Below are 24559 nucleotides of genomic sequence, written 5' to 3'. Positions count from 1 at the left end.
CGGAAAAGGAAATCGAAATATTATATTATATATATATATATATATATATATATAATTATAAATATATATACATATATATAATATATATACATATATATTATATATATGTATTCTAAACTAAAACATTATTCATTTTATTATTTATTTATTAGTAGTTCCGGGGATATATTCCCCTTCTTCAGGAAATATTGTAAATAAACAAAATAATTTCACATTATACTAGGCTTGCACCGAATATTCGGTTACTATTCGGTATTCGGCACCTTTTTTAATATTGGGCCGAATACCGAATAGCTTAGAGACAATATTGTTTGTGTTTTATTTTTTATGTGATAAAGAGCTCGTGATGGATCTGTATTTGGAAGTGTTTAGTTTATGTAAAGAGATATGAAAAACTGATTTCGTTATTGTATATATAATAATTTAACTTTATCGACATTTGATATTATAAATGAAAGTGAAGAACTATTTTCTGAACATTCACAAGATTCTTTATTATTACACGTTTGTATTATTTAATATGAATCATTCAATGTTTACACTCATGTGTTGTATCTGTACAATAAAGTCCTTCTTAATGAATGACTCAATCTAAGCATTTCTAAAAAAACATACAAACAACATTTTTGATCATATTTTATTTATTTTATTTTGATTAGCAATATATTAAAAATAATATTGAGTTTATGAAATAAATAATTAGAAATAACATGTATATATGTAAAGAATTGCTTTTTTCTTGATTTTGCCATTAATTTATACGCATTAAAGAGTTGATAGAATTTAGTTATTAACTTCCTGTAGGGTAAATTAAAGTAATCGCAAAAAATTCGGAAATGAAAATTTTTGCATACTTTACGTTTCAGTGGTGTGGATTTGACGATATATGTGTGTGTGCGGATACAAATTTTTCTCAACGATTTCGTGAGCACCGCTAGTTTTATCTTTGATTTATTGGAATAAACAATTTTTCACTAAAAATCAAATTGTACACTCACTAATAATTATATTAATTATTACATGCCTCGAGATTTACATGTTTACTGCTAGAGCTGTGCACACAATTACTGAAAAACTTAAATTATCATTATTATATTCTATAATCCTGATCCTAACTGTTTTGATAAATTTTTAAATAAAATAATAAAAAAATTATACTATACTAATTTATATTAACAATATAGTGATCACTGGACTGGATTAACAAGATGATTCATAAAGAAGTTCATAAAAAAGGTCATTATGATCGTCATTAACTTTTAGTGCTATTAAATAATAATCATATAGCTGTAGTATTAAAAAGTACAGAAAAAATATTTATTTCTAAAAATCAAATTGTCTAACAAGATACTTCAAAGACTCCTTTCCAGGTAAAACACATTTTCGTTTCATTTTATGACTCTTGAAACCATATAAATGGAAATACCAGAGAATACCTAGAACCAGAGTTTGTACTAATTTTTTGTCTGTTGGAAGAAGCATTATGGATAAAAAAAAAGAAGTCTTAATAATCAAAAATATTCATGTATTTACTTTAATTGACTGTTAACATAGGAAAATAATTATTTTTAGTAATATTATTTCTATATAATTTAGTTCAATGAATAAATAAATAATAAAACAATTATGTGTTAAGTGTCAAGAATTATTGACAGTATTATATATAATACACATTTCCTAAATCCTAATTACATTTAAGTGCATAGAATTTCAACAGTAAATACATTTGCAACCACTTCAAGTTCAGCAATCTTATTTGTAAAAAAATAAATAAATATCAATAAAGCTGATACATGCAATCTACTTCTGGATATATTTTACATTTAAAAAAAAATTATAGTTATATCATGATTATACGTCACATGAATACAAATGAGTTATGGCTTTAGAAAATTATAAAAATACAATCACCTGTATGACAATTTTTAAACCTGCGAACATTCTATATAAGTTTGTAAAAATAAAACAATTAATCATTATAATAAGACTTTCATACTATCTTATAGAAAAAACGTTAAATGCAATATTAGAAGAATATATTTAATCTAAAACACGGGAATCGTTTTCTTAAAAATTTAAAATGTGATGTGTGAAATAATTTAAATTACGCATAGTCAAAGAAAGTTGTAATAATATGTTATAAATAATTAATACATTCATATATTATAAAATGTCATTAGGTAAGAAAAAAGTAAATTGAAATTATTCACCTCTCCATTACCATCTCTCGGTAAAATAACTTTAACTTTAAATATTTATATGTGTTAACAGTATCAGCATGTTTACTAATGTATAAATATATTACTATGAATTTTTTTTGAATATTTTATGAAAACTTTGATAAATATATATAAATCTATAGCTTTAATAAATATTTTTGTTCCAAAATTCTTTCATTAGATTTTGTTTAAATTAGTAATATTAAGTACATAAAACGACAAGTATACATGAAACATATCTAATCACAGTGGTTTTCTTTTTATATAGCATCAAATTTTAAACAGTGAGTAGTATGATAAATACAATATAAAACCTTATAATCTTATTAAAAAAATATTTGCGCATATAATGCGAATTCTTTGGCATATAAAAATGTCTCAAACTTTTTATAATAAACTGTAGAATGATGATGTTAGCGATCATTACGTTAAATAATAATAAATAATATAAATATATGTATATATATATATTATTAACAATAAAAATGCGTACCAAATTCGCAATCATTTGTTGCTCTCTGTAGAGATACGTGCTTGCTTTCGCAACGTTGACCCGTAAATCCATCTTGACATCTATATAATATAAAATAAATTAATGTACTTCCATCTACTAACATTAAACATGTTTCAAGATTTAAAACACATAGTGTATTCAAGCACTATATATAATTTATTTCTATGCCTATGACTAATTCATTCTTCTACTCTTTCGAGTCTTATTTGTTTGTATAAATTAAATATAAATATTTATAAATACTTCACAGAGATAAATAATTGATAAAAACTCACTTGCAAGCTGGTTCAGCTAATCTTACAAAGAACATACATGTACCACCATTTAAGCAAAATTGTTGATGTGGACATTCTGAGTATGATGGTTCCAAATGAGAAGGTATTAACGTAGGTGGCCTGCCTGCAAAATAAAATAGAATTTGGTAGATTCAGTAGATAAGATGTATTTATAAAAATTACATACTTTTAACTGTCAATTTTATATTCTGAACAAAAGTACTTTTTCCATTCTTTATCTTGCACTGATAGATGCCTTCATCACTTTGTGTCAAATTCTGAAATTCTAGTATGGATTTATATCTGGAAATAATAAAGTGATATTTTAAAAACTTTCGTAATATCAATGATATTTTATGTACACTATATATATATATATATATATATATATATATATATATATATATATCACAACATAAAAACAATTCCAAAAACAAAAACCAATATAAAACAATGCTCACAGAACACATTAATGACCTCAAACATAACATCGATTTTTTCAATCCCACGACCCTACATTTCGAAAGTAACTTATTTAAAAAAAATTTAGTCTTTTTTACACATTCACAAAAAAAATTGTAAACACAATTCATTCAGTCTTTAGACATCAATGTCAACGCATATAGTTTTAAATGTTCCAATTATTAATAGCTTGGTTTATTACTGTGTAATAGTGTAATGTATTTTTGTGTAATTAATTTTCTGTAAGTATTTATATATAAGTTCTATAATTTTATATCATTTTCCTTCTATATTAGTTATAAAATTTGTTAGTTGTTCCACTGAATGACGGTCTCGACGAAAACCGAAACTAATTGGTGTTACTGCCCGAATCAAAATAACTCATCAAAATATATATCAATACCAAATTCACATACTTCAAAATATATATATTATATCTTTCTTTCAGGTGGTTATAGATATATTTTTGATACACAAAAAATATATACTTGACTGTTATTTAAACTGCGTGTTGGTCGGTATTATTATTTTAATTTAGTGTTTTAAATAAAATATTCTATATTCTTTTTCACTAACATGGTTGTCATTAAAGTATTTTCATTGATATGTTTTATTGTTTCTGGTTTGTTGCTAAGTACTGAATTTTTTACAAGTTACTGGATGAGCTAGAGATAAATACTACATATTTAAACTGCATTTAGTCTATTAAATCATTAATATCCAAGCATAATGCAAACGAGTATCGCTAATAATCCATGCATCGTAATGTTGGGGCAAAAAATAACAATTGATGATAAATAAACAAAATTGTATCAAAATATACCATAATTAAATGCGACCCTTCACAGATAAAAAAATCTAAAGAATAACTTATCGATAATACGTGAGTACTTGTAAACCTTATACCCATCTTCATACCTCTGGTGTATAATCCTGTAACCGGATTCCGATTTTGAACGGTTCTCGTTCCTTTTTTTGACTGACTGATTTCTTTTAGCCTGTCCCTTTCGTGCAGCATTCCTTAACCTTCCTGCTGTCCCTGTCTTGAACCAGGTTACCCGTGGAGGGGGTTCCCCTACCGTCCGACAGACGATCTGACGTCGTTCACCGACGTTGGCCGCGGTTTCACGAGACGACACTGGTGGAACAATGCCAGCAGGCTTACCTGGTGAGAAAAATCAAAATTCAGTTTTCTAGGATCGGATTAGCATCAGCTTTTCTACTCGTTTGCACAATAATTGCAATAAAAACAAACTAATATCTTCGGGCAAGTCGAACTCGAACATTGGTATTTTGTACGGATGCTGACAGGTACTTTGGAAACTTGCCAAATTTTCATATCAAGTCCAGAAATATATTAAATGCTCTACATTTTAAGTTTTACATTTAACATTATAATCATTATAAAATATAAGCTTGGCACACCTCAAAATATTGTTTCACGTGAATTTCGTGATGATTCGTACGGGTAAGATTCATTTTCTTCAGAAACGGCAAATGATTTAATTATCAATATACAAATAAACTCAAGTTATTAAATTATAAAAAAAGTTCTTTATTGCAATTTGCATTCGCAAAATATTAAATATATATTTAGATATAACGATGCCTTTATGAATTTTAATATATATACACACATGTATATATATATATTATATATATATATTTATATATATATATATATATATATAGATGATCTATTTAGACCCACACATTCATCGAAGAAAAAGTGTATCCATTGAGTGAATTAATACAATTTCCAACATGTAATTAAGGCCAAGTATATATATATATATATATATATATATATATTGTGTCGAAACGTATAAATAAAAGTATTTACACTTTATACCTTTTTTATTTCGACGAATGGGCTGCTAGTTACTTTGAAATATATATATATATATATATATATATATATATATATGTGTGTGTGTGTGTGTATGTTTTATATCTGCTTCGTTTTTGTTACTTAATTGAAATTAATATTAAAATAAAAATACCAGATATAAAATGTAAAATAAAAAAATTAAATAATGTTACTGCAGATTATAATCCTTACGTTTCAGAGGTTTCTGAAAATTGTGGCACACCTTACAAAAAATGGATTTATGTGTGTGTGCGGATACAAATTTTCGTCGACGATTTCACGAACACGGATCAACTGATTTCTATAGTTCAAAAAACATTCTATTCTTACTAATAAAGAGACGTGCTGATTAGTTTTTGGCAAAGGCAGGTCTAGGCGTTTCGTAAGTAGGGCGCAAAAAGTGCCAAAAATGGTATTTCAGTTTTTAAGATAACGGAGCGTCCGATTAAAATTTTTCAAAAAACCTTTTACTTGTATGGATGAAATGAACAACTGGTGAATTTTTTGTAAAAAAAGACAGGTCCCAAAAAAAAATCAAAATATAACAAAAAATTCAAAAAAGTAATTTTTTTCAAAAATTTCAAAATTTCTCAAAAAAATTTTTTTTTTCATAGTTTTGCAAAGCTTTTTTTATTAATTTAGTTTTCTGTACAGGAAGTTAAAGCAATTTGTCTTAAGGCATGATGCCATGCACCACTAGTTAATGTTTCTAATATCATTTATAATGTGTATAACACAATTCATACATATATATAGGCATATATAATTGATTGATTGATTTATGATATGTAGATATATATTTGAAGTAATTAGCAGACCATTTTTCGAACTTCAAAAAATTTTTTTTTAATTATACGTTTTTCAATACATACAAATGCTCTAATATTAATAATAAAATATAATATTATATTCGAATATTTGTTGTTAGATTTACTGAAAGTTTCAAAGTCGAAAGCAGATCAAGATAATTTTAAATTTCAAATATATGTATTAGATCTACAAAGGCAATACTTGAAATAAAAAACAATATTTTGGAGAATTAATTATTGATGCATGAATCTCTAAATATCTTATATTTTTTGTCTTTGCTTTGAAAACTTTCACACACACACTCACATATCAAAGATTTATTTAAGCTCTAAGATTTTTGGAGAATTAATTATTGATGTATGAATCTTCAAAAATCTTATATTTTTTGTCTGTGCTTTGAAAATTTTCACACACACACTCACATATAATAGATTTATTTAAGATCTACTAATCTTTACTCATTTTTTTAAACCTCAATAAAGATACTCAGCTCAATTTTGTAAAAAAATTAAATAGCTGAATATATAAAAAATATCTTTTTTTACAAAATTAATAGTTGAGGATCTTTATTGAGGTCTAAAAAAATGAGTAAAGATTAGTAGATCTTAAATATATCTCTATTTTGAATATTTATTACATAAACTTACCGTACTGCGTTTTAAGGGCCCGCTGTATGGATTTCATTGTTTTCGGAGTGACTAAAAGTGGTTCACTCAAAACATTATAGTCCCTTGAACTTATTTCATGATTCATGAAAAGCACGTAAGTTTTAGATAACTTTAAATCAGCTTCTATTAGATAAAATTTTTCATTCTTTGGGAAATTGCTTTGTCGTTTCGTGGTTAAGGACGGTTGGGGTCTCGATCCCACATGCGAATCACTTTGTTTTAAAAATGATGTGTATAATTGTTTATCCGCAGAATTCAACTCACTGTTCATTAAAATTAAGGTGTCCCTCTCACTAGAATGATCAGGTTTATTAATATCATGTTCATTAATACTAGAATAAATATTAGGTCTATTTTTAGTTATTTTTTTAGTATATCTATTTTCATTAGTTTTAGATCGATTTATATTAGTTTCACTAGAATAAATACGTTTATTTTCACTAATTTTTGAACTTCGTTCATTAAATGAAGGTTTTGATTCGGTAATGGGTTCACTAAAATCTATGTAGTCTTGCTTCATTTGAAATGAATTCTTATAAAATCTTTGGTTATTCGCAATCGGTTGTCTAACCTCCGGCTCCGTTTCTAAAACTGTGACCGAGTACATTTTCTTATCAACGAATGCCTGAGGCGCACTATTGAAATTGAAATTTCTTCTTTGGTTCTGAGTATGCTCCGTGTAATTAAAATTACGATGATTCGAAATAAATCTTTGGTTACGATAGAATTCCAGATTTGTCTGAGACCTTGTTGGATTATGAATGGTTTCAAATCTACTAGCAAAGACATTAGCACCTTCTGGAATTTGTCTTCTAGGCCTCGTAATATTCCCCACATGCTCATCAACTCTAATATTTTTCATACTCCTGCTCTCGCCTTGTTCACTATCTTTGTAATATTTTTGGAAGTCTTGACTAAATATGTAGCCACAATTTATTTTCTTACTGTTTTTCATTTTTCGCAAAAATTGTAATTTGATATATTTGTTTGGTTCAAGTTTATTGTAAACATCTTTCAAAACTTTATTTATTCTGAAAACTGCTGAATAGATGCCATTTGTTCGATCGCCTCGACTATTGATTCGATGAGCTGGATAAATCATAGGCCGGTTTCTCACCAATGAATATTCAAAACCATTTTTCGTCCACCAATTACTTGAAAATTCATCATTTTCATTTAGTTTATTATTTTTGGTCGAAATCGATGTAATTGTGACCTCTACAGCTATCGGTGAAAAATAGGTTAACGTTTCAGGGTCTCTTGAGTGACAGTATTGTTTTTTAAGCTTTGGTTTACTCGTAAACGTAGAGTTATTAGAAGACTCTTGAGGCTTTGCTAGATATTTTTGGTCATCTACATTTCGCTTGTGAATATTATGCAATGTTAAATTTGGATATGTAATTTTTGTTCGATTAGTTACTAAAATATTTCCGTCCGACGAAAGCATTGAAATATTATCCTTTTTGGTCAAGGAACTATATATAAAGGCACCATCATTTTTTTCTATAATTTTGGATTCGTTCGTCGTTTGAATTGACGCTGAAATATCCGGTTTTTCTTTATCAATATCTCGGGTTCCAGCATTGTATAAAGGCACAGCATTAATAAAGCTGTTTGATACTCTTCTTCTATGTTTCTTGATTTTAGCATTCAATAAAAACTTATTTCGAGAGTGCACATAATTGTTGTCGTGGAAAATACTTTTCTGACTAGAGGTATCCTCTCCAACATTCTTATAGATTAAGGCATTATTTTTTAAATCGATTTTATTATCGTAAAGCTCATTGCTATTTCTTTGGTATTCAAACAGATCTGCATTGTCGTTTTCGTATTTTTCTAAATCGTTATTATCAGAGTTAAACTCATTTATTCTTTGGTTCATTGAGTATTTTTCAATTATTTTATCTAACAAAATAAATTTATGTACTATGTTCATATCATTCAGGAATTTAATATCATTTACAAGATTAGCAATAAATAATTCTTCGTTCTTGACAATATCTTTGGATTTCGAACTTGCATCTTCGACAGCTTCCGCAAGTTCATATTTTTTATTATTTGTCAAATAATCATCCGATTCGTTATTATTAATTTTGTCAATTAACATTTTATCTTCGGCTAGGTGTTTTCCATTAGTTCGTGTGTTTCTTTCGGTCTGTTTGAAAAGTTCGTCCATGATGTATCCGTCAATAACGAACGCATTAACAAACAAAAAATTGACGAAAAGAAAATTGACGAACATATTGGACTGAATAACCTCATTGTCCAATTTGCTGTGTTGAATTTTAATAATTATAAATAATATAATTATTTATTAATAAATTTTCGATTTATCATTACATTTATCATCTTTTCATTATTTTTTTCCGCGTTCCATTTTCACTAGCAGACGGAGTTGTGGAGGGAGCGGCCAGGATACTACACACCGAGCACTGCACATGAAAATCATATTAAATAAAATCATTAAAATTTATATAAAGTAAATTCACATAACAACTAATTACAATGTTCTTACATAAAGCAAAATGCCTAGCTAAAAGTTGGATATCAGTTTCAACAGTAGAGCAAAAGTATTTTTTACGTGCTCTCTACAAACCTACATACAGAAAAGTTACTAATGTTATATACAGAGTGTTGACAATGGCAATGAGGAAACATCAAATTTATTACAGAGAAATAAACTGTTTTTAGCACATTTTGAGAAGAGGCTAGAAATGTATTAAATGAATAATTTTCATTCACTTGATAATTCGATATATATTGAAGCGAAATCCTTTATGGTTAATTTTATTGTTAATCCATAACGTAATATTCATTAAGTTTCAATAATTTATAAAAATTCTCATATTAATTATGTTATCATAAAAATTGAATTGAATTGAATTACATACAGTAATTTAGTCGTGTGAAGTCAAATTTTTGAAATTTTTTGAATTTTTTTTCATGTGTTTTTAACAAAAAATTAGTGATATGGATATATAGATCAATATTGCAGAAGAAACCTGAGGATGGAATGTATCTACTTCCGAAACGTCGTAATTAAACATCCACAAAAAACAAATTGTTTTTTATTTATTATATTTATTGTTCGTAAAAGAAACATATATCAATTTATTGAAAAAATCCAGGACTTTGTCTATTTTATATATATATATATATATATATATATATATATATATATTGTAGAGTTTCGAACAAGAATCCAAAAATAATACAAAATAAAAAACAAGAAAAGTTTTTAAAAAAACAATTTCTTTATTTAATTATTTGTTTATTGTCGACGTTTCGGAACTAGGTACGTTCCATCTTCAGGACATCTGTCAAGAAACATGATCTTGATGAGATTTTAGCAAACAATATGTTTAGGAAAAGAAAATAGATTTTTCTTAAATAATTAATTAATTGCAAAAAAATATAATAATATACAGAAATATGATAATATGTTCAAAATGAAAATGATAAAAATGATAAAAATAAATGAGTGGATTATCAGAACAGGATATTAAACATAATAGAAATTTTTTTGAAAGTTATGGAAATTTTTTAAGAAAAGGTTAATGACAAAGTTGAATTAATTACCTGTATGTTTGAATATTTGTTAGCACTTTTTCACTAAACAAGCTTTTTTAACAAAAATGAATTTGTGAGTTAATTTTCCACCGAATAATTAGATTTTGTAAATCAAAATTACTAAAAGATAATTAAATAAAGAATAATTAAATAAAGAAATTGTTTTTTTAAAAACTTTTCTTGTTTTTTATTTTGTATTATTTTTGGATTCTTGTTCGAAACTCTACAAAATATACACAAATCCAAGACTCTACCATTCAATATATATATATATATATATATATATATATATATATATATATATATATATAAATAGCAGCCCAAACGTCGAAATAAAAAATAAAATTAAGAAGAAATAATTTTCTTCATTATTGTCCTGTTGTTTTAAATTTTGTGCTTTTATCCTGGCATATTTATATACTTGCTCTTAATTCTTTATATTCTATTTTGAATTACTGACATTATTTTGAATGATGACACACATCAAGAGCCGAAACGTATAATATAAGGGAAATTATTTTTTCCTAATTATATTTAGAGATATTACTAGACGAATGGGGTGCTAATTATTTTTAAATATGTTTTAACTTCGAAAAAAACATCAAGATATATCCTAAATATAAAATTCTCCTATACGGGTGTATGATTTGATACTTTTCCTCAACGGTTATTCGGATTTGATAATTCTTTTTAGAGTTTGTCAAAGAAAATTTTTAAGATTCAATAAACTATAGTAAAATTGTAGAAATTATTGGCAAAAATTACAAAAAATGACTTATAATTGTGTGACATTGAAAATATCTGAACTGCCATTTGCTAGAAATGTCAATTCACTTGAAATTTGGGTTTAGCTAAAATTATGAGTCTAGATGATATTAGAATATAATATACAAAAAAATATAATGTCTACATTATCATTGCCGAAAAGCAGCTGAAATGTGATAGAAATTAAAATAATATAAAGATACAGTAGATGTTTGGAAGATGAAATTATATAATTCAGTTTAACAAATAACGCAATAAGTCCAAAGTGCATATGCATTATTTTTTTAAATTATGAATTATGCATGTTAGTTTACTTTACTATAAATTATTCAACAATACAAAAAATATTTCTACTTAATAAAAAATGATTTAGAATTTCTTTCATTGTCAAAAATTGGCATTGGATATGGAATATTTAGCAAGTTGATCTTAGATTGCAGAGTGCACATATAAACTAGATTTTACAAATTAATTCACCTAAGATTTGAATATAAACAATAATGTTTATTAAATTATTAGTAAGGAAATTGTATTTTAGAAATTGTAATTGCCAAAAAGCAACTAAAATGAAAATTATAGACTAAATTATTGAAGCAATTATGTTGTGAGGTAAAATCAAGGGTGATATTGTTCTTTTACCGCAAATACTACATTATTTTTTTCTGAATTTTTATAGTGTTTATGCAAAAACCATGAATGAATCAAAAAGACAGGACATCAAATAAAAAACGTATAGGACAGGATATTAAAAATTTTGGAGCTTTTGAATTGTAGACGTGGGTACAGGACAACGTCTGTCGGGTCATCTAGTATATAGAAGCTCAAAAAAACATAACAAAAAACACTCAAAATTAACACATTGGTTTATAAAAACTAAGCAAACAAAACTTTAAATTCAAATTTAAATTCAATATAAAAATGATTAAATATATAAAAAAATTAACTAATTAAATATAAGATAAATATAAAAAAATCTGTTCACATACACGCACACACACACACATACACACACACACACACATACTTTTTCCAAATTTGGTCTCATTCGATTCAGAATTGCTTGAAACGTCGAGAAAACATAAAATTAGCGAATCGGATTTTTGATGAAAACAAACTTCTCCTTCTGGAAGTTAAAAAATCTAATATATATGGATATTTTTTAAGGCATTTCTGCATCATATAAAGAGTCAAATAGTTATATAAATTAATCAATAATATTCTAAACATTTTCGACATTATATTTTATGTCATCATCAGTGAATATTAGATAATAAAGAGAAATAGACATTATTAAACAAAAAAATGTTTTAAATAAATTATAATATATTATTAATAATAATAATTATAATTAATTATTAATTAATAATTATGCTGGAGAGTATTATGCTTATATATTTATTTAAAACATTTTTTTGTTTACTTATAAGTTAGGATGGTAAATGTCTATGGGAGTCTCACTGATGATGACACAAAATATTATGTCAAAACGTTTGAACATCCTAAAATGTTTGACATTTTATTTGACGTAACGCCTTAGAAGAATTTAGTCAAATATCTTAACATCAAAATTAAATAGCCGAAACATTAATTAATCTCTTGCGAATTTAATTAATCCAATAATTATAATATAAATATGTGTATATATATATGTATATATTTGTATATGTATATATTAGGCAGATCACTATAATGAAAGGGTGCTCGGTCTAAAGACAGGTACTTGACCTGAACTTAATATCTTATAAGAGATTTTCCATTGCCTTTCACACCGTAGTGCTCTAACGAAATATTTTAAATTAGAACCGAAATATATATATATATATATATATATATATATATTATTTATCTATACACACGCATGCATGCCTATATACATATATATTAATATTAATGATATAGATAATAGGTTTAAAAGCGTAAGAATGAATATAAGAATGATTAGTATGATAGAGAAAAATATTTTCAACTTGCTTTTTTCTGGCTGCGTTACATCGTTTGCATTATCATCTTTTTGTAAAATGTTCCACTTTTGAGATATATTCTTGTTACACACTTCGTCTGTCTGGCTAGCATATTACTGTTAGCCCTAATTTTCTATTTTAGGATTTACTTCGGAAATTAACGAATTCAGATGATGAACTGTTTGATATTTTCTGTTCAACTTGAAAACTAAGGAAACACAAACCGAAGCACTTGTTACAGTATCTAATTCGACTAGTATTACTTGTATAACTTTTGACACAATAGGTTTTAAAACAAATTTAAATACACATGAGTTTGAGTTTAAGTTAAATGTGTTATGGCGATCAAACGAGCCCGCCGAAGGCGGGCGAGGTTCAATCGGTATTACACGAAGACGTTTCTTCTTCGCAATGATCGCTTGCAGTCGCGCCGACCGCCGAGTACGAGACGAGTAGCGTCAGCTATGCTTGAATTCACCGCAGCGTTCGTGCGTTCGTTCGCTCGTTCGCTCGAACTTGCTTCGTGTAGCTAGGATCTGTAATTGTGCGCTTACGCTTATATGCGAGCGAGGGGAATCTGCGATGACGCGAACTAGCTCTGACAATGATACAGTGCTCTCGAATCGGAGGGTTCAATCCTTAAATCTATTTCGCCTTTTCAACTCGCAATAAATCTATATTTTTCATTATCATTAACTTCCCGTAGCGTAAGTTATTGTAATGGGCCGAAAATCGGAATTGAAAATTTTTACATTTCTCGACGTTTTGAAGGTTTCTGAACGTTTTGGCATACCTCAGAAAAAATGGATGTGTGTGTGTATGTATGGATACAAATTTTCGTCCACGTTTTCGGGCGTATGGATCAACCGATTTGAATGATTCAAAAAACATTTGATTCCTATTGATAAGGAGAGATGCTGATTAGTTTTTGGCAAAGGCAGGTCCAGCCGTTACGGAGATACGAAGCAAAGAGCGCAGAAAATAGAAATCGAGTTTTTGAAAGGATGGAACATCCGTTTTTGAGAGAATTGAACAACGATTTGAATGATTTAAAAAAAATATTCAATTTGTAATTACGGGCAGAAGTGGTGATTAGATTTTGGCAAAGTCAGATCCAGCTGTTTTGGAGATAACTTAAATCTATTTTGCCTTTTCAAATCGCAATATATCTCTATTTTTATTATTATTAACTTTCCGTAGGGTAAGTTATTGTAATCGTCAAAAAATCGAAATTGAATTTTTTTACATTTCTTCACGTTTTGAAGGTTTCTGAACATTTTGGCATACTTCTGAAAAAATGAATGTGTGTGTATGTACGTATGGATACAATTTTTCGTCCACGTTTTCGTGCGCACGGATCAACTTTTTTGAATGGTTCCAAAAAAAACATTCGATTCCTATTGATAGGGAGATGTACTGATTAGATTTTGGCAAAGGCAGGTCCAGCCGTTTTGGAGAAACGGAGAAAAAATGGCGGAAAATAGAAATCGAGTTTTTGAGAGGATGGAACATCCGATTTGAATGATTTAAAAAATATTTAATTTATAATTACGGGCAGAAGTGGTAATTAGATTTTGGCAAAGGCAGATTCAGCCGTTTTGGAGATACTGAGCTAAATGTGCAAAAAAGGTAGTTTTTGAGAGAACTAAGCGATCCGATTTAAATTATTCAAAAAACTTTCTGCTTGTTTTGACAAAATAATTGTTTATTTAAAAAAAATTATTTCAAATTTAATATTTTTGCGAATTTTGCTTGAACCTTTAAAAAAACATTAATGATTACGCCTTTTGTTGAACCTCATAACTTAAGTTATAAAGAGCTCGAATTTTGATTATATGTAGCGGAATTTTTTATATTATATATCATTATGATTATTGAATATTTTACTAAAATATGAAAGTGCGTTAAACCATCAGAAGTAATGTTGTGAAAAATTTATTTAGGAAACAACTTGACCAAGCAGATGTTATAACATTTTTTTGTGTAATTTGTGAAATCAGAAGAATAGAGAGATTTGTTCATTCTTCGACATTTCGATGGCCATCAATGTTATCAAATAACGTCAACCAATTCGATCAAATTAATCACTAGTTTTCGAGAAATTTAATAGACGCACTTGTTAATTGTTTATTTGTTTTACCAAAAGCTGAGAAACAAAATTAAATTTAGTTTGAAAAAATCTCATTTTTTGCTCAGAAACAAATTAAAATAAACAGAAAATATATTCACTTTTATAACGTTATACAATATATTTAGACCTAAAATAAATGATCATTGGTTTAGAATTATAATTTCCTTATTTTTAGAAGAAGATGAAGATGAAGATGATTTTTTTTTTTCAATCTATATTAGATAAAATTTAGACCTAAAATAAATGATTATTGGTTTAAAATTATAATTTCCTTATTTTTAGAAAAAGATGATAATATTAGAATAGAATGTTATATTGTAAAGATTATTTTCATTTTCAATCTGTATTAGATAAAATATTTGTATACAAAATATATAAATATAAATATATCAATCATTTATATAAAATATTATTACTAATAATAATTAAATGCGTTTGCTAAAGCGTTCTTGATAAGGAAATGCCTTATATGGTTTGATACTAGACACATTGAGCTAATATAGCAGTGCATCGTTAATAAAAAAAATATTTTATTCAATAACAATTCGTATTTTAGTTAATAAGAAAAGCTTTTACTATATTGGCAAATGACTAAGCATATGTAAACTTAAAGAAAATGTATCATAATGATAATAATAGTTTACATATGTATCATATTTCACATTCACAGCTACACAGATTATGTTATCCTCTTCTAAACGTACTGTTAAGTGAATAATTTTAGAGACAATAAATAATAATGTAATATAAATATAAAGATAAGAATATTAAAATCAATCTAAAGTAAATATTCGAGCAGCTATATCATCAATGAGCCAATTGATTGCAGTAAGTAAATTTTTGCCAGTAACAGCACTGCAGGCAAAAACATTCCAATGATGTGTCGTTATACCACTAAGATTGAGAAACTATAATACAAAGTATATTTTTAAATAAAGCGAAAAAAATAACTCATAATTCAAGTAATAATCTACCTCAGATATTTCATGTGCACTCAACGCGCCAGGTAAATCTTGTTTATTTGCCAAAATTAATAATGTAGCACCTGCCAGTCGTTCTTCTTCTAATAAAATATGTAACTCTTCCCGACAAGATTCCATACGTCTTTTATCAGCGCAATCAACCACCCATACAAGACCATCTGTGCATTCAAAATAATTTCTCCAATATGATCTACGAGAGTATACAGAATTGAATTGATGTGAAGGAATAGGAGTTAATTAATATTAACAAACCGTAAGGATTTTTGTCCCCCCACATCCCACATATTCAGCTTATAATCCCTATGATCTAAAGTCTTTATGTTGAAGCCTAATGTAGGCGATATTGTGTCTATTGCCTCGCCATTGAATCTTTTTAATATTGTCGTTTTTCCTGCATTATCAAGACCACTAATTCTAGATAAGGTCGTCATACGGTTCAGTAAAATTTATATTGCCTAAAATTTCTTTTGGAAAAGGATACAGCATCAGTATACGCATTTCCTTTTCTTTTTGTTTCATTTTTTTTAGAATACTCAAAAACCCCATTTTTATAAGGAGAATGTGATAAAACTTATAAACAAAATTAATAAATGAATGGAAAGGAAATGTTTTGTTTCGCAAATAACTGTCAATCAACAATTCAAGCTGAATCTACACGTGTGATTTTATGCGTAAATGAAGCAGGTTGTCATGTTTACTGGATTTTACTTTATAAATTAAATCAAGTGTAACTTTTTAATTTATTTTATGAATTTTATTACAACATCTAACAATAAATATTAAATTAAATAAATAAAGTTTAGTTATAATTTGACAATGACACCCATAGATAAGAAAAGAGTATATGACATATGACATGTCTAGGATATGACAGTTATGACACCATTTGTGCAGTGTTGATATGTCCAATCTCAGCATTCCCCTGACGTATGGTCTCTATGTGCATTGTTGGTGACAGATCGACACAAGTATACCAGCCAAAATAAAAACAACTAAAAAATTTTAACAAAACACAGCTAAAATCTTTTAAAATTGATATAAACTGAAAATTTTACTCTGCAATTAATTATTATTAATAATCATAATATAATATGATAATAAATTATGCATGTATAGCATTTCTGCTGTTTTATTATGTTTGACAATTGCTTGTAATAATGTTTTATTATTGATCAAGGCTTGCATATGAATAAACAAATAAATAAATCAATTAAACACAAAACTATGTCCTGAAGATATAATTGTAACTAATGGTAAATACAACCAAATATTTCATTAACTTACATACGTAAATTATACAAATAATTGTATTACAGCAATGTGGCGCTGTTAATAATTTCAATTACGGCTGGATGTGCCCAACAAAACCCTAATGAGGAATTAAAATTGTTATATATTATAAATTACTCAATATCAACATGTTGCCTTTATTTGAGAACGTGTGTAGAGCTTGCTTGTGCAACAATGAGTGTGATATGAAAACTCTCTTGGACGACAAACTGTCTTACATTTATTCTCTTACTACTTCTATTGAGGTATGTTATTAAGGCAGTATAAAACTTATAGAGTAGATGCTTTTATCAAGTAAAACTCAAAACAAAATCATAATGCAAAAACGCTGTATTAAATCATAAATCATGCATATTTTAAACTTTCAGTAATTTACTTATTCCAATTTGAGGCCTTAATAAACTAAAGATTAATATACCTAATTTTAGCTAAATGAAAATGATGGATTACCACATAAAATATGTAAAAAATGTGTTGCACAATTAGAATCAGTCCTAGAATTTAGGGAGCAGTGTATTCGAAATGACGTGACCTTAAGACAGCAGGTATATGGAAACGTACAGTTAAAATTATTTTTGATTTATAAAAGGCATCTTATATAGAAATTTATCTGTTTGTAGGTAATCAACGTTAAGCAAGAGATACCAGATTATCCATTAGAATTGAAGCTTGAAGAACCAGAAGCAAATTTAGATAGTAACAATATATCTGATGGTAATATAAAAGACAAATTTGAGTGAATTTCAAATTATTATGCATATTTTTTCAATTATAATTAGGATTTAAAATGTCAGTGTAATTCTTTAATTTTGTTTCTATTTTAGACTCTGCAGATGATAGGGAAGAATATGATCCTAGTTATGAAGTAAAAAAACAACCTAAAAAAAGGTTAAGAAAGAGCGTGTGCAAAAAAACGAATACTAGATATAAAGCCAGAGAAAAATTTAAGTTGGAATGTCATATTTGCAGTCGTAAAATGAAAACAAATTTAGGTTTAGAAGCTCATTTACGTAAACATGAGGGAAAGAAGGTAGAAGTTGGGAAAAAGAGAAATAAGAAATAAAAAAATAATGAAACCTTATTTTTTAGCCTTACTACTGTGCAACATGCAATAGAGAGTTTAATAAGATGTCCGGATTGAAACAACATATGTTAACTCATCTAAGAAGACCAAGAAATTATTTTTGTTTGCAATGTGACAAATCATTTTATCAGCAAAGTTCTCTAAATGCACATATAAAAATACATTTGGGAGATGCAGGAATAGTAAGTTATAATATAAGTAAACAAAGACTAAGATAATCCGAATAACATTAATATATAATAATTAATTTATTTCAGAAAGAATACATATGTGAAACTTGTGGAAAAGCATTTATAACTAATTCAAGATTGGCTGTAAGTTGACTATATTATTTTCTTTGTAATTTTATACTCACACCCGCAGATACATACACACACATTATATATATATATATATATGTATATATATATATATATATATATATATGAAATTTAAATATGTATATCATGTAATTGATATCATTCAAGTTTGAATGCATATAAGTATTTTTTCCAGAGGCATATGCTTACTCATTCTGATGAATGTCCTTTCAAATGTGAGCAATGCGGAAAATCTTTTAAAGTGAAATCGAAATTACAAGAGCATTCTAAACGACATACAGGAATAAAGAATCAAGTTTGCTCGACATGTGGACACAGATTTGTATCAGCACATGAATTACGAAGGCATATGGTGTATCATACTGGAATCAAAAAATACTCATGCAATGTATGTGAAAGATCATTTGCTGCAAAAGGAAATCTAGATAGGCACCTTAGAATGCATGCAGGAATAAGAACATTTCATTGTGACTTGTGTGAAAGATCATTTGCTAAAGCTGAGACTTTGAAGCATCACCGAATGACACATACGGGCGAAAAACCTAATGTATGCACTATCTGTGCAAAAGCTTTTATTCAAATGACTGCTTTAAAAACACATATGAAAATTCATCAAAAACATGAGGTTATATAATATCTTTTCTCACAATATTTTATATTTTCTGTAATAAATCATACTTTTATGGGCTTTTGGTTAAACAGACTTTAAGCAATCGATACATTATGAAGATAAATTTTTAATACAATGATTATTTTTAAATAATTTATATATGTACATGTTATAAAAATAAAACAAATCTCTTCTTTTATTATTTATGTTTAATTTCTTTATGATTTCCCAATTTACATTGGACCAATTTACCTAAAATTTTTACAGAGTTTTTTTTTAATAGACTTTTCTTCAGCATGAACTACGCTCATCCCCAAATTCCGATTTTTACTATTTTTTACAAATTAGAGAATATCAAATTTAATTATGCAGATTAATAATCAAAATGTATTTTTTTCAGAATATTTGGAGGACTAAAATATTAGTATTGAGCGCGGCACTACCCATCCGTCAACCGCGCAAATGTTAAAATCAATTAAATTTACAAACTTTATATTTTTGTCACAATCTTAGTGAACTATGATAACAATGTCTTTTGAGTTTCATTAAATTCGCAAAATGGGTTTTTGAGAACATACTATCTGTTTAAATATTAGTATGGAGCGCGGAACTACCCATCCATCAACCGCGCAAATCTTGAAATCAGTTAAATTTACCAACTTTGAATATTTGTCACAATCCTGGTGAACTATGATAACAATGTCTTTCAAGATTCATCAAATTCGCGAAATGGGATTTTGAGAACATGCTATAAGTTAACAGAAAAATATTTAACTTTAAATATTAGTATTGAGCAGGGAGCCACCAACCCAACCATCAACCTCGCTAATCTTGAAATCAATAAGTTGCCAATTTTTGAAACCCCCCACTTCATCACTTGCTCGAAATAAAAATTTATGACTATTTTCAATTTTTATTTTTTTTCTATTTCTCAAAACATTAATTGATAGTAAGAATATTTTCTCGCCTTTTTTTAAAATTGCATAAAATTTTATGCGAATCATGCCCCTAGACCAGAACACCTCCTTAGGTAATTGATTATTCATTAATTTGTTTTTCATATATAATAATTTTATACAGCTGTTTAGACAACAAAGGACAATGAGCAGAGATTGTTAACAGAAAAGTAAAACATTTTGAATTAGGTATTAGTAGTACACCTAGTATATAATAACATAAAAAAAAATCTGTGATATTGTATATTATATAAAATATCAATGAAAAAATTTTTAGATGATGAAAAAGCAAAGTTAGCAATGTAAATATGGTAAACATAATAATAACGCAACGTAGAGTGGCTCACTTTGGAGAAGTATTTCAGTTTTTTTTTTTTCAAATAAATTTCAATTTCGCCTAATATAGTGTCTTAGTAAGAACAAGAACATACGCACTATTCTCTCACAATCAGTACAGAAGACTGGTGGACTTGAATGTGGATTTTTACTTGTTCCACAAACGAAAGAACGCCAAGATATAATATTTAGAGTAGGAATGGCTACAAAAACAGTATTGGAAAGAACTCATACCACATAACACGTCTCTGAAGCGCAACAAAGCGCAAATATTTCATTCCACGAACAAGTGTATATAAAAATATTGAAACAGTAAAATAGACCTAACAAAAGTAAATATAAAACTCATTAATAATTATTTATTTTATTACCGCGGCCGGTAATAATATATATATATTCAGTGTTATTTCGCGTGGTGGAGGCTCAATCCACAGGTGTTCTTAAGTGATTCAAAATGACTTCGATATTAAAAATGTTGCTGTAAATACGCACGCAGTGTATGTGGGCGATTATGTCTTTGAAACCCACTTAATAACAATGAATAGATTTTTGTGTTACTTGCTGTGTAAATTTTGTAAAGCTTTTTTGTAACTGACACAATTTTGGAATACAGAGAACAAAACATGTAAGTAAAACACACCATTAGTAAATAATGCATTGTACAAGCAGATATATAAACATATATATATATAAACATATATATATATATATATATATATATATATATATTTATATATGTATGTCTAAATATGTCTATTTAGTTCCATTTTCCTCGAATACTTTGTTCGACGTTCTGCCTTTGTATTTGTATTTGTAAATGTAGCTGTACTTTTGTGTGCAGGTGTCTTCAATGTGTAATGTGTGTACGTCATACAGGTGAAATAGCAAACTTTGTTCGAAGGTTCGAGGAATTGTGTTAAGGACGATTCATTCTCTACTAAAAATTAACGATTAAAATTTTATTTTATATTCTATATTTTTTCAGTATGTCAGTTTCCCATAAAACAATTGTACAATTGTACAATTTGTATTATATATATTTGAAAATTATTAGTAGCCCATTTTACAAAATAAGAAATATATTTAAGAAAAAATAATTTCCTTAATTATTATAGGTTTCGATACTTGTAAAAGGTGTGTAAAATAAAAAAAAATAAAAAAAAATAATTTCATATTTAATATTGTTTTAAGTTTTATGCTTTTGACCTGGTGGTATATATAGTTCTTCTCACTTTATATATTTGTTTCCTTATATTGTATTGTAGATAACTAAATGATGACACACATCAAGTGTCGAAACGTATATAATAAATAAAGGACATTATTTTTTCTTAATTATATTTTTCATTTCGACAAATGAGCTGCTAATTATTTTCAAATATGCTTCAACGTTCCTAAACGTTCAGATTATAAATAATATTTTTTAATAAACTTCTTGGCTCGATCCAATAATTGAATATGCATTTGTGAGTCAAATAATTTGGTATAAAATATAATATTATATAGTTTTTATTTTTATTTTCATAAAGAATACATTTTTATTTAAAATCTTCAAATATTCTTCAATAATGCCTTTTACATGTTCTTTTGGCAAAAAATGCGAAAATGTATTTATTGATCAATATTACAGAAAAACCTAATGATAGACCGTATCTAAAAATTAAAAAATAACCAATTGTTTTTTATTTATTGTATTAATTGTTAAAAAAGAATATATATATATATATATATATATATATATATATATATATATCAATTTAGTTAAAACTGTATGTCTTCGAACAAGAAATGATAATAAAAAGCCAAGAAGTTTGTTAAAAAATATTAGTCAATGTGAACGTTTAGGAACTATGTACGTTCCATCATCACAAATCTTTCACGAACATGATTTTTTTGAACTCTTGAACTAATATGCAAAAATATATGAATAAATGGAATAAAATATAACATATAACAGTTTTTTTTGTATATATATTATACACAAATAATCGTTGCATATTCGCTCTCTATTTATGAATAAAATATATATTTGTTTCATTTACATTAGAAAATAAAAGAAAAGCAATGAATAAACTTTATACTTATATATATATATATATATATATATATATAATATTAACCTAGAATATATGATAATGTTTATCAAGCATGACTTTCAGCGCATTTTACATAATTTTTGTTATACTCTATTTAATTTTAGTAAAAATTTATAAATGGTTTCTTAATAAAATGATATTAAAAGTACCCAAAGTTTCAAAATCGTCAACATTATTTATCGCATGTAATTACGGCAAGAAAAAAAAACTTTAAAGCTGTGCAATGTTAATTAATAAATCTTGAACTTAAATTCTGCAAAAAATATATAATAAATTCTATTATACACATTAATTTACAACTTAACAATTTTATTTTATTTACAATTTTTTGCAAAAATTAAGTATAAAATTTATTAATTAACACTGTACAGCGTTTTAGTTTTTCTCAGCAATATAAGATAATAAGAAGAACTAAATTCGTTAAAACTCATTTCGAATAAATATTCTGACATTAAAAAATGTAGTATGTATTTCAAAAAGAAATATATGTAATGTATAAATACATAAAGTACATTATTTTTTTTAATAAAAGAAAATATATACTTTAGGAATATCTATTCGTTTATAGCATATTAATATTACTCACGCTTTGGATTCATATGCATTTGTTAAATATAATAATTAAATATGCCTTTACATGTCAAATAATTTTGTATGAAATGTAATGATAAGTAAGTCATATAAAGGAAACATATAATAAATAATATAAGCAAGAATTTCAAATCGAAAAATTGTGTTACCGAAAGAAATTCTATGAATAGCAAGTGCGCGTACTATTTATCGTTGCAATTTACAAGCAAGATTCATTGCGCGAAAGTTGGATACAGAAACGAAGAAATCGCTTTAATAGCTTCTGAATGCATAATCCAGTACGAATAAGTTTATAAACAAAAATGCGTAAATAAACAAATAATTAATTTTTAATACAACATTCATTTTTTAAACTAAAATTTACCTCCAGCAGCGCGAAATAATATCCTTCAAGAAAAGAGCGCTTTAAGAGGGTATTTTGGTCTAAGGGCATGAATCTTATGCGATTTTTAAAAAACCTTAAAAATAGACAAGCAATATTTTCACTACATTTTTTTTTCAAGTTTTTTATTATTGTTTTGAGAATAAAAAAATTATAATAATTATAAATAGCCATAAAGTTTTAATTCTAAGTTCATAAAGTTAGGTGTTTCAAAAAAAAAAATACACCTGGCCACCCTTTTAAATAATCCAAAGAAAAAAATATAACTTTATTATTAATCTAGAATAGTGTCGCTATGGTATGAACTACGGACAAGTCAAAAAAATATTTTTTATAAAATAACGACTGTCTGAAAAATTAATTTTTACGACCAGTTTTGATATATATTTTCAAATTTAAAAAAGTAAGTATCGGAATTTAGAGATGAATGTAGTTCATACCAAAAAGAAGTCTATAAAGAAGACTATGTGAAAATTTCAAGTAAATCTGTTCAGTAAAATTTGAGAAATCGTGGGTATCGTATCGCAAAAGACAATTTATGATTATGATGATTATCAAAGGTCAAAGGTCAAAGAGCTATATCTCCGAAAATAATTTAAATTTTGAAAAATTTTTTGGTACACATATTTTTGAATAGTTAAATTTATAGAATATTAAAAAAAACGA

The 24559-nt window shown here is 26.7% G+C and overlaps 3 protein-coding genes across 3 annotated transcripts; 1 reads left to right on the top strand and 2 right to left on the bottom strand.

Moving 5' to 3' along the window:
- Nucleotides 1-2585: 2585 nt before the first annotated feature.
- Nucleotides 2586-9244, bottom strand: LOC113363545. Its single transcript, XM_026606036.1, has 5 exons — nucleotides 6798-9244; nucleotides 4389-4635; nucleotides 3196-3311; nucleotides 3009-3132; nucleotides 2586-2792 (listed from the first exon to the last, which is right to left on the bottom strand). Exons 1-5 carry the CDS (start codon nucleotides 9058-9060, stop codon nucleotides 2693-2695), a joined length of 2850 nt encoding a protein of 949 aa, XP_026461821.1. The 5' UTR covers nucleotides 9061-9244; the 3' UTR covers nucleotides 2586-2692.
- A 6759-nt stretch (nucleotides 9245-16003) lies between these two features.
- On the bottom strand, nucleotides 16004-16936 carry LOC113363185 (ADP-ribosylation factor-like protein 2). Its single transcript, XM_026605666.1, has 4 exons — nucleotides 16710-16936; nucleotides 16481-16636; nucleotides 16220-16418; nucleotides 16004-16153 (listed from the first exon to the last, which is right to left on the bottom strand). Exons 1-4 carry the CDS (start codon nucleotides 16772-16774, stop codon nucleotides 16019-16021), a joined length of 555 nt encoding a protein of 184 aa, XP_026461451.1. The 5' UTR covers nucleotides 16775-16936; the 3' UTR covers nucleotides 16004-16018.
- A 342-nt stretch (nucleotides 16937-17278) lies between these two features.
- On the top strand, nucleotides 17279-19597 carry LOC113363602 (zinc finger protein OZF-like). Its single transcript, XM_026606096.1, has 8 exons — nucleotides 17279-17481; nucleotides 17545-17763; nucleotides 17947-18063; nucleotides 18139-18232; nucleotides 18343-18548; nucleotides 18608-18784; nucleotides 18860-18916; nucleotides 19098-19597. The coding sequence occupies exons 2-8, from the start codon at nucleotides 17647-17649 to the stop codon at nucleotides 19554-19556; spliced, it is 1227 nt and encodes a 408-aa protein (XP_026461881.1). The 5' UTR covers nucleotides 17279-17481; nucleotides 17545-17646; the 3' UTR covers nucleotides 19557-19597.
- Nucleotides 19598-24559: the final 4962 nt, after the last annotated feature.

Source organism: Ctenocephalides felis, unplaced genomic scaffold (genome assembly GCF_003426905.1).
Source record: "Ctenocephalides felis isolate EL2017-DRISC unplaced genomic scaffold, ASM342690v1 CF-g0.4_SCAFFOLD_00845, whole genome shotgun sequence".
Taxonomy (NCBI): Eukaryota; Metazoa; Arthropoda; class Insecta; order Siphonaptera; family Pulicidae; genus Ctenocephalides; species Ctenocephalides felis.
Note: the sequence above shows the minus strand (reverse complement) of the source record. Positions and strands in the feature narration are given on the sequence as shown.

Bases quoted from the DNA above. Each gene is read 5' to 3' on its own strand.
- LOC113363545 (XM_026606036.1), bottom strand. From the start codon at position 9,060: ATGTTCGTCAATTTTCTTTTCGTCAATTTTTTGTTTGTTAATGCGTTC. The intron at 4,636-6,797 runs GTAAGTTTATGT...TTTTCTCACCAG, and splicing joins GGCCCTTAAAACGCAGTACG to GTAAGCCTGCTGGCATTGTT. The intron at 3,133-3,195 runs GTATGTAATTTT...TTTATTTTGCAG, and splicing joins TATAAAATTGACAGTTAAAA to GCAGGCCACCTACGTTAATA.
- LOC113363185 (XM_026605666.1), bottom strand. From the start codon at position 16,774: ATGGGGTTTTTGAGTATTCTAAAAAAAATGAAACAAAAAGAAAAGGAA. The intron at 16,419-16,480 runs GTTTGTTAATAT...ATACTCTCGTAG, and splicing joins GGGGGACAAAAATCCTTACG to ATCATATTGGAGAAATTATT. The intron at 16,154-16,219 runs GTAGATTATTAC...TTTGTATTATAG, and splicing joins GTGCACATGAAATATCTGAG to TTTCTCAATCTTAGTGGTAT.
- LOC113363602 (XM_026606096.1), top strand. From the start codon at position 17,647: ATGTTGCCTTTATTTGAGAACGTGTGTAGAGCTTGCTTGTGCAACAAT. The intron at 18,785-18,859 runs GTAAGTTATAAT...AATTTATTTCAG, and splicing joins ATTTGGGAGATGCAGGAATA to AAAGAATACATATGTGAAAC. The intron at 18,917-19,097 runs GTAAGTTGACTA...TATTTTTTCCAG, and splicing joins TAACTAATTCAAGATTGGCT to AGGCATATGCTTACTCATTC.